Source organism: Lynx rufus, unplaced genomic scaffold (genome assembly GCF_022079265.1).
Source record: "Lynx rufus isolate CCGP_SWC_20201006 ecotype Redwood Valley unplaced genomic scaffold, mLynRuf1.p SCAF_10, whole genome shotgun sequence".
Taxonomy (NCBI): Eukaryota; Metazoa; Chordata; class Mammalia; order Carnivora; family Felidae; genus Lynx; species Lynx rufus.
In genome coordinates, this window is record NW_025814824.1 from 51,138,881 (window position 1) to 51,149,707 (window position 10,827).

Consider the following 10,827-nt stretch of genomic DNA (forward strand, 5'->3'; position numbering starts at 1 on the left):
TTTTTAATATGTAAATCCTACATTGTAGGTTGTTCCTTTTTATTTTTTTTTCTTTTGTTTTTGCAGTGGTAGAAAATGTTGAGTAATTGTCCATGAGCATGAGCCAAAGGTTCAGGTTCATTACTGAGATCCCCAGAATGCCAATATTTGCAATGCAAACAATTAGTATCCCACTGTGAAGGGCTCTGACACATGTCTGCCTGCCTGTAGGTGGAGAGTCTCCATAAGAAGTCCTCCTGCTTCCATGGACCCTGCTTTGACACAGGGGCAGCTGTACTTGGCTGCCTTTTAACCTAGTAATTCACTGTGCCAGCTGTCTCACTGGTTACCCACAATGACACAGAAACAATAGTGTGAACGGTAGACCCTCAAATCATTTTCATGTTGAACCTCCTGGGTCCAGCCACCTCCCCTTCCACAACAGCACCATTGTTTTTTCGGGGTACATACTCAAGGTCAATGCTGTTTTTGTGCTTGCCTTTCCCTCGGCTCCACACAAAAAGGAGGAGAAAACAAAATAAAACCACTCCCAGGAATGTGAAACAGCCCATGGCTGTAGATACCAGTATTGTTTTAAGGTCCAGGGAAAAGGTATTGACATTGGTGCCATTGGAAATGGTGTCATTAGAGTCAGTCATGTACATAGGGGTCCTGTTGGCATAAAGGAAGCGATCTGAAGTGAATCCTTTCACCGTTAAAGAGGCTGTGAAGGTGTCGTTCCCAGCGGCGTTGCTAGCGATGCAAACATACATCCCACTGTCTTGATCCTGGGCAAAGCGGATTTCCAAGGTGCCATCGCCCAACACGGTGGCTCTTCCATTGGACTTGGTGGTGATAAAACGCCTTCGAGGGGTCACCCAGGAAATCACAGGCTGAGGGTCTCCATCAGCATTGCATTCTAGCTGGACCGTCTGCCCTTCATCCACTAGCAGATGCTGCAACTTCTTTTCACGGATTTTGGGTTTTTTGCAGGTAAAGTAAAAAGAAAGGGCAGTGCTGTGGAAATCCTTGAAGGATCTCTCACGGATGGTGTCTGGACCAGCACACATGGGCTGCTGGCCGCCAAATTGCAGAGTGGGATGCCGCTGCAGGATCCAGAGGAGACGGCAGTCACAGGCCAGTGGGTTGTTATTGATGCTCAGGACCTCCAAAGCCCTAGGGGAGGAGAAGACATTCTCTTCCAAAGTTTCCAGTAGGTTCTGAGACACATTGAGCACACGAAGGAAGCGGAGCCCTTGGAAGGAGTGAGGCTCAATGGTGCGGAGCTGGGCCCCCACGATATGGAGCTCCTGAAGGCGGATCAGGTCAGAGAACATGCCTGCTTCGATAGTGCTGATGGGATTGTAGGAGAGGTTAAGATGGGTCAGATATACCAGGTGTTTAAAGGCAAGGAAGGGAACAGTGGACAGGTTGGTATTGGTGATGGAGAGGGATGTGAGGTTAAGACCATAGAGGCTATTGGCAGGCATCATATCCAGTAAAGGCCAATAGTCAATCTCTAGATGTTTCAGGTGGAACAATCTTTTAAAGGCATACACAGGCATATTGTTGATATTGAGATGCTTCAGATGCAGGCTGATGAGGCTGCGGAGGTGGGAGAGGGCTTCTGTTGGTACTGCTGTTAGGTTGCATTTCTCCAAGGTGAGCTGCTCCAAGCTCAGCAGCCCACTGAAGGCCCTGTGTGATATGTAAACCAAATCATTGTCCCCCACTTCTAGAAACTTCAGGTTATGAAGGTCTTGGAACATGTAGTCCAGTAAAATGACAATCTTATTCTCACTAATGTCCAGCTTGGTGAGGTTGGATAGCCCCGTGAATACTCCCAAAGGGACCAGCTTTAGGCGATTGCCTTTTAGGCGGAGGGAACGAAGGTTAAAGAGATTGTTAAATGCTCCTGGCTCCACATTGGCGATGATATTGTCACTCAAGTCTATCTCCTCCAGCAGAGGATATGATATGAATTCCTCAGGGTTGACACTTTTCAGCCTGTTCTTGCTGAGGTCCAAGATTTTGGTCTCGATGGGAATGCCCTCTGGGATGGCGACCAGCCGCCTTCTGTGGCAGCTAACAGATTTGTTCTGGGCGGAGCACTCACAGCGAGCAGGGCAGCCGATGGTGGATCCCATGAAGAGTAACACCACAGCCAGACCCAGGAATGGCTGCCAACATGATATGGCGGTGTGAAGCATGACTCCACTTCTTAGTCTACACCTCGGTCACGGGCCTGCAGGAGAAAGCAGCACGAAAAGTTGAGTTTGGACATGGCTAGGTAGATGAAACAGCAAGTACAATGGAATGGATCCTGGATATGGAATCACACCCATGTGGGTTGAAAGCTGAGAGCTGTCCTTATTGCTACATGAGGTAAGTTGTTTTGCTCCCTGTAGTTTGGTTTTCTTGGCTGTAAAATGAGGGTGATAATATTAATAGCATCCTATACTTATGACAATGTCAGTATTTGACAATGAAAGAGAGACACTGGCAGAGACTGTGAGGCCCAACAGCATACATTTCACAAAAGGCTCTATTTTGAACTCAGACAACGACAACAGAGGTCAATGGTTAAGAGGAAACCTATTCAGTTTGAATCCTTGTTTGTGTCTCTAATGTTGGGATATCATCCTCTGTTCAGAATGAAGCTAATAGAAGCTTCATTCAATGTCAGGCTCTGAGGTTCAAAGTACAAACAAAGGTACATCCACTACAAGAGGTTGGGGCTTTATTTGCTTCATATATAAACTTTCTATTAAAAACTTTCAGTTAGAAGGTATACATCCTTCAGAATTCAGTCAGTCTTAATTTATGAAGGGGTTTTTTTTGAGGTAAGCAGAAAGATCTTAAACATATCTTCATATTCTTGGTATTTTAATTATAGGGGAGAGGCAGAAACAAGGTACCGTAATGGCTACTATGATGATGAAAATGCTTTCTTTAAGATTTTGGGTTACACGGACAGCTGGGTGGCTCAGTTATTTAAGCATCTGACTCTTGATTTCCATTCAGGTCTTTACCTCACGACTGTGAGTTTGAGCCTGACCTTGGGCTCTGAACTGACAGCATGGAGCATGCTTGGGTTTCTCTCTTTCTGCCCCTCCCCAGTATGTATTCTCTCTCTCTCTCTCAAATAAAGAAAAAAAATTGGGGGTTACATAGTGAAGAGTGTAAAGAGTCATACTTCTAAGAAAAAAAAATAAATGAACTTTCATATTAAATTCCAACCCAGTGAACATGTTAAACTGCACTTAAATAGGCATCAAATGATGTTGGAAATGAGTATGCTTTAACTGGAGATAGTTAACAGACACTGAACTCGCTGTTCATATGAAGAGCAAGAGATGTGTTGTTGAGCTTTGCTTCTCGACATGAGATCCTGAGGCATACACTTCATCCACAAACACCTTTTTTTGTTATAAGTCTCAGTAGTGAAAACCAATATTTGTAGATAAAACGTTATTGATCAATTTTAATATTCACTCCTAGATTGTACAAGAGCAATTAAAAGTACATTCTCCAATCACAGTGTTTACATATATGTTATACATGTAAAGCTATGTCTACATCCACATAAATGTATCTGTGAAAAAATAATTAGGATCAAACTTAATGGTGGATCACTAGAGGAATGCCTCCCAGATGTAGAAATAAGGCAAAGATTGAGAAAGTGCTAGCGACATCAATTACATAGGAACACAGGAATTATTATTATTGGAAAAGATAATGGTAAAACTATAATTGTTGGTAAATTAATGTCTACCTTGAAAATCAAAGCAAATCACCCAAAAATAATTAGAATAGGAGAATAAGTAAATTAACATGTTACAAAATGAAAACATTTAGAAAACATAGTCGCAAATGAGTAGTCATGGCACCCCTGAGAAAGTTAAGTACCTCAGAATAAATTTTAATGAGAAATACATAGAATGCGACAAATATTCAGTCTTGAGAAAACAAAACTTACTAAAAAGAGACATATACTATGTATTTTGATAGATTCAATATTATAAAGACATTGGTTCTCAATATATACATATGTCACAGAGATAATATTTTTGGATTTGAATATTCTTAAGTTCATTTCAAAGAAGATAAAGTGAGTAATTAGAAATATTAAACAATAGTAATGGCAATAGACTTACTCTACAAGATATTTAAATATAAGTTGTAAAACTACAATAATAAAACAGCATGATACACAAAAATGGAGTCAATGAAACAGAAAATAAGGAATTATATATATCTGAAAAGTTAGTATAGGTAAAAGGTAGCATGTTAATTTAGTGAGAAAAATATAAATGTTTGGCTATTTAGTGGGAAAAGTTACACGACTTTACTTGTTCCAATAAAATAAATTCTAGATGAATTGAGAACTAAAATGCATGAACAAATAATGTGTTAGGAGGAAATTCAATAATTTTATAATAGAGCTGAAAGGCATTTTCTAGGAATAAAGCTGGAAACTGTGAAAGAAAATGATCTATTTGATTGTATGTATTTAAAAAACAATAGCATAACAAACGAATAAACAGCATATCTATTCAACACCCAAAGGCAATTGTCAAATTGGAGAATAGAGTCATAATAGATAAGGGATTAAAGATAGTATTAAATAAACAGCTCTTATTAATCATCAAGGAAAAGAGGTAAATGTCAATGGAAAATGAGGCAATGAATGTAATACAAACTTAAAACAGCTAATCAATATATGAAAAGGTGACCAACCTCACGGGTATAAGAGAAGAAATGTAAATTAAGCAACAGGGGCATATCATTTTTACCTTTCATATTAACAAAGTTTAGTAATTACTTTTATCCAGAATTAACAAGAGTAGAAGGAACTGATAGAAGAAATATAAATTGAGACAACCTTCAAGAAGTTCAGGGAGAACAATGATGAAGGTTACTTGATACATTAAATATATCTCAGTTCCATATGTTCATCCCTTTGAACCATTTTTTTCCTAACTTGTGATTTTTTTAAAGTTTTTTTTTTCATTTATTTATTTAGAGAGCATGACAGTTTGTGCTCACATGCTCACCTGCAAGTGGGGGAGGGGCAGAAGACAGGGAGAGAGAGAATCCCAAGCAGGCTTTGAGTTATCAGCATGGAGCCCCATGAGGGGCTCCATCTCAGGAACCATGAGATCATGATCTTAGCTGAAATCTAAAGTCGGATGCTTAACTGACTGAGTGACCCAGGTGCCCACTAACTTGTAATCTTTAAAAACCACTTTATTGAGGTGAGATTGACATACAAAAAACTGGGTATATTTAAGACATACAAGTTGATGAGTTGGGAGATAAGTACACATCCATGAATTCATCACCACAATCTATGCCAATAAACATATCCATGCTTCAAGTAGAGGGTGGATCTGATGAACGATTTTTTTTTTCTGAAGATCTATCATAAGGAAATAATTTAACTAATGTACATAGATGGATGTTTGGTACAGGTTCATCTGGGTTCACTTTGCTCTTTTTATTTTCTTATCTTTGTAGGGTGGAACCCTAGATCATTGATTTTGAACCTTTCTCATTTCTAATACAAGCTTTTAAAACTATAAATTCATGCATTGCTTTAACTGCATTTCAGAAATTTTAATGTGTGTGTGTGTGTGTGTGTGTATAATTATTCATTGAAAATATTTTTCTAATTTACTTTGTTCTTTTTTGACCCATGGATGATTTAGGATTGAGTTAGCTTATTCCAAGTATTTAGGTAGATCTTTTCTAGAATCTTTATTTATGTAATTCTGTTTTGGTCAGAGAACTACTCTGCACCTTCCAATCTTTTGAAATTTACTGAGATTGTTTTACAGATCTTTTATGATTAGAAAGAGTCCATCTTTGTCTCTGATAATACTCATTGTCTTCAACTCATTTTGAATGATTAATATAGCCACTCTAGCTTTCTTGAGCTTAATGTTTTTATGGTATATCTTTTTCCATCCTTCAACTCTAAACATATTTGTGTCTTTGTAGTTTCTTTTATAGCCAGCATGTTGCTAGTTCTCATTTTTGAATCAATTTCATGATCTCTGCAATCTCTGCCTTCTGTTAGATTGCTTTCTCCACTTACATTCTGATTGCATTCTGGGGTGCCATTTTGCTATTTGTTGTCTATTGGTCACTATTTGAATTTTTTGTTCCTTTCTCATCTTAATCTATTTTTAGTATAACATTTCAATTCTTTTGACTTTCTCTATATTTATGTACATTTTATTTAATGCTCTAGGAATTACAGTACACATCTTTAATTTATCACAATCTATTTAGAGTTGTTATCAAAGTGCTTTAGGCAAAATACATGGTAACCTTGCAACAGTGTATTTCCATTTCCATCCCCTCCCCTCCAACATCATCCTTCATGGAGAGAGATACAGTAATTTCCAGGCACAGAAAACAGTACAATGGCATGGACACAGTGGAAACACTCTGTGATTGGAGAATTAAAGTAGTCCACAATAGATGGAGCAAATACAGGAGAGAAATAGAAAAAAGGCTGAAGAGGTAATTAGAGGAATGATTTAGAATGGGCTTGTAAACTGTGATAAGCTGTGTGCACTTTATCCTTAGGGCAACAGAAAGCCATTAAAGTGTTTTATGCAAAACAGTGATATGATCAGATTTATATTTGGGGACGATTAATCTGACTGCAGCATGAAAAATAGATAGGCAGGAGGGAAAAAGTTGAAACTCTGGAAGCTGTTAAATTCATTCAAGCCAGAATAAAAGTGGTCTCGATTAGGGCCATAGGAATAGGTTTGGGTAAATGGACAGACTCAATATGTGTTTAGAAATGATTTAGTTATGGATGGGCTATGAGAGATATAGGAGAAGAAGATGCCAAGATGATTTCTAGCCTTTTGTCAACTGGATAGGACTTAGTGTCATCCATTGAGATGGCAAGCTTAAGGAGAGTTACTGGATGAGGAATTCCTGGTTTCCTCAAATGTGTCCATCAGTGGGCCAAGATGTGTGGGTTCTCTGGGTAGTTTACTGTTTTACTCCTTCAAAATGTTTTTCAAATGCTTTTAAAGTATTTCTTTGGTTGAAAAGGGAAAGTGTATTTTCTATTACAACTGCAGGACTCTTTATGTTCTAGATAAAAGTTTGATTACACACTCTGTATTTCTCAGTTTACTTTGAATTGAAGGTAGAAAGTGAGGTTTTCTTTTCTTTTCTTTTCTTTTTTTTTTTTTATAAATTCTACTAGAGAGTTTAATCTTCTTTGGCAGAGTTTGTCCAATCTGCATATCACCAGTTAGATAAGGAGATAACTGGCATTCTATTTCAGATTTGTTCCAGTAATGCCGTAGGGAAAGTTTATTTTATTGTTTGGGTCCCTTAATCTGGCTGAGTGTGTCTCACATATGGAATGACAGTATCTAATTTCAGTCATAGCTGCAATTTAATCAGAAAGGAGCTTGAATAAGATGGATAGTATCTGGATTTTTTTCCTTAAAAATTGGTTATTTTGGTTCCAGTAGAAGGGTGGATAAGTACTTAGCAAGCAGGCAGCAGACAAGCTCCCATCAGATGCAGAGTACCTTTCCTCTTCTACCATAGTCTTTCAGTGAGGCAGAAGTAGATACTTTGGGGCCATATCTCCTCATCATTCTTTGATGTAGTTTGGAAACTGTGTAGGAAGGCTGTGTTTTATTATTCTCATCACAAATATTGTTCACTTTTAGTCCAGAAGGGCCAACTGCTGACTCCACTTAGCTTTCACTGTCAGCAGAAGCCTTACAATCAAAGCTTTCTTGTCATGTCTGACTGTGACCAAGGTTTGACAAGATGAACTTCATTTCATTAAGAATAGAGCAGGAACTAAAATCTGTAGGGAGCTGACTAGGGCCTTTCTATTAATTCTGATCAAAGGGACTCGCAGGTACACTGATTATACCTTTCTAAACCTAGTAGGTAAAGTTGGATATTTTCATACTTAGACTTTTTGTGTGCTGGGTATTTATTTTAGAGCTTGTGCTATTAATGTAAGAAACACAAACTAAAACATCAGGAAGTAGGCTTAAAGAAGGAACAGAAATAGCAAAAATGTGGATCCAGAAATACCTAGATCACACTCTGAGTTTGACCTTTGTTAGCTGTTGAACATAAGTAGGAAGATGATGTCTCTGATTCCCAACTTCTCTGTGAATTTGTGGTAATAAAGGAGAATAAGTGTAAGGATCAAAGATGGTCCATGTAAGGTGCCTAGCACATAGATAACAGTGGTCATTATCATTTTTTTATGGGATGATGGTTTGGTTTGTTGAGATATCATGCCAAATAAAAAAAATGCCAAATCATGCATTTCCTCTGAGTACAGACTGCGAGAATATTAGAGAAAAAGGTCCTCAAATGGATGATACAGTGAGAAGGAAAAATGGAAAGCTTTAAGCAGCCTACATCTAAGAAAACAAGCAGTAAAGGAAAGAAGTGATAGTTGCTGGATGTTGTTTAAAAAGTAAGTTTAGAAAAGAAACAGCTGCATTAATAGATGATAAGGTAATGATAAATTGTTTATGCTGGGAATCCTATGATTAATTTAGTTCTCTGGCAGATGAACAAGGGAACAAAAACAATAAATGGAGAGCAGAGAAATCTCTTTAAATGTTCACACTAGCTAATGGTAGGATTTTTTTCCCCCAATAAAGCTATTTTGCAATAGAGAGAGGTGGGTGCTGAGGGAGGTGGGGAAGAAAAAGAAAGGATTTAATGAAAAAGGTGTCCAAAATACACCTGAGGGGATGGTGTCAAGGTGTCTAGAACTGTAAATTCAGAAATTCCGGTCTGTGCTAAAATCAAATCCTGAAGAGCTGTGGAAGTTGTTTAAGACATTTGAAAACTAAGAAATCAATTTTAGTGTAAGTCTTGAAATTCACGAGGGTTTCCTATGTTCTTTGAAGGACCCCCAGTGTACACTGGATTTGAACTTTCTACAGAATAAAATTTATCCTTCTACATGATTTCCAATTACCCTCCGAAGCATTGTATTTTTACGTTTTTCTCTTGACTCAATTTTTGTAGGGTGGAAATAGAAACTTTCAATATCGAGGCTCAACCTGAAAAGCATTCAAGGAGAAAGTGAAAACAGCCAACATGAAAGCCAGATTTGGAGAGCATCCATGGTTTTTTATATTGTAAAATAATATTTTTTAAACACAAGTCACAAATGTAATGATTAAATCACTCAGTGGCTCATGTAGGTAGGTGTACAGTTACCCACTACTGCAGATACCTCACTTAATTACATGCAGATTGCCAATTGTGTAAATAGCTGAAGATAGCATTTTGATCTGTAGTTGGTTGGATAACTCACATTATCTATATAGGCTTGAAACCAAATGATAATTGCAAATATCTATCTGTATGAAAAATAGCTGTTAATATGATTTAATGCAATGAAATTAATATAAAATGGTCATACAACTAGTAAATTGAACAAGCAGGACTCACAGATGTAGTCAGACAGCATATTAAGATTTTTTTTTTCTATTGTCCCTTTGTAATTGAGTCAAGAGAGATCAGGAAACTTCTTATTTACCTGGAGCTTTTATAAATAACTTAGTGTCCTCTGAGACTGGGATATTTGAAAACTGGTTCCTCTTATGGGGCAAATTCTGGGGCTCTTTGGGACTCACATGATCACAGGCTATCTCAGCTATATTTCCCTTGATCTGGAAGAGTGAATCTCTATTCTGGCTTGTGGAGTACTCCTGCCACTGTCCCTAGGAATAATCACCAGCTAATTTTTGCTGAGGCCCCATTAACGTCCCAGTGGCATTCTTAAAAGGACCTGAGACATGTATTGGTGCTCTCATGCTTATTGCTCTCATTTTGCATGGGGAAAACTCAGTTGCTCAGAAAAACTCTGTCAATGCAGAATAATCCCAATACAGCGGCAACTTCGTCCACTCTGCCACAAAAGAGGCTGTCTAGCCTAATATGTATTCTCTAGATTTCTCAGGAAGAAGTCAGAAGTCATGATGTGCCCTTAACTACAGTGGAAGACTAGGAAGGATTCCACACATCTTCTGGAAGCACTTATGTCTCTACCCTGCTTGTTGGTTGAGTCATTTGCCAAAGGTCATATAGCCTTAATCAGTGATGGCACCACCATTTCTATGAAAATTGTTCAGCTTCATAGGCAGAGCTCTTAACTTTTATCCTGTGCTCCTTTAATCCTTTCTCATATAGTATGACTAAATACAACTCATCTCAGATAGCAACTATTTAAGCAACTAAGAAAGTAATGCTTCCTTTTAAAATTTCCTCATTTTTCCCTCTGGGCTATGCTTTGGTGTCTTTTTTCATGGTTCTGATTCCACTTTCCACTGGACTGTATCTATTTCAAAACACAAGTTCATTTTGTATTCAAGCGACTAGTAAACAATTAGCAGAGCTTGTTTTAAGTCATTAATTAATAGTTTCCGTTTAATCTTTCCTCAAATTGGAGAGCCCTCTGTTCTTGTGATTATTTTCATCTCTTTGAAATGCAAATTATTTGCTCTTCTCCCACAGTTCTGAGTTTTTTTGGCCTACATAGAAATACTTGGACATACAGAATATGCACATTCTACTTAAACCTTTTAAAGATGAAAGTGCTTTTTGTCTAGCTTTGAGATCTCTCTTTGAAATTAATATTATTAAAGGGTAGTTGGCTAAGATGCTGAGGGCCTCACAAATGTGATATGCAGTGCTTCAAATCTGTATGGCATTATAAGGTAATGGCTAAGAGGATAGATACACAAAATAAAGTGTTTAAGTCTGAACTATCTCTTATTCTCAGTTTTCTTACCTTAAAATGGGAATTATAGTAACTAC

At 37.7% G+C, this 10,827-nt stretch overlaps 1 protein-coding gene across 1 annotated transcript; it reads right to left on the reverse strand.

Moving 5' to 3' along the window:
* Window positions 1–368: 368 nt before the first annotated feature.
* LINGO2 (leucine rich repeat and Ig domain containing 2) lies at window positions 369–2,189 on the reverse strand. Its single transcript, XM_047065182.1, has one exon. The coding sequence runs from the start codon at window positions 2,187–2,189 to the stop codon at window positions 369–371; it is 1,821 nt and encodes a 606-aa protein (XP_046921138.1).
* Between the last annotated feature and the right edge of the window lie 8,638 nt (window positions 2,190–10,827).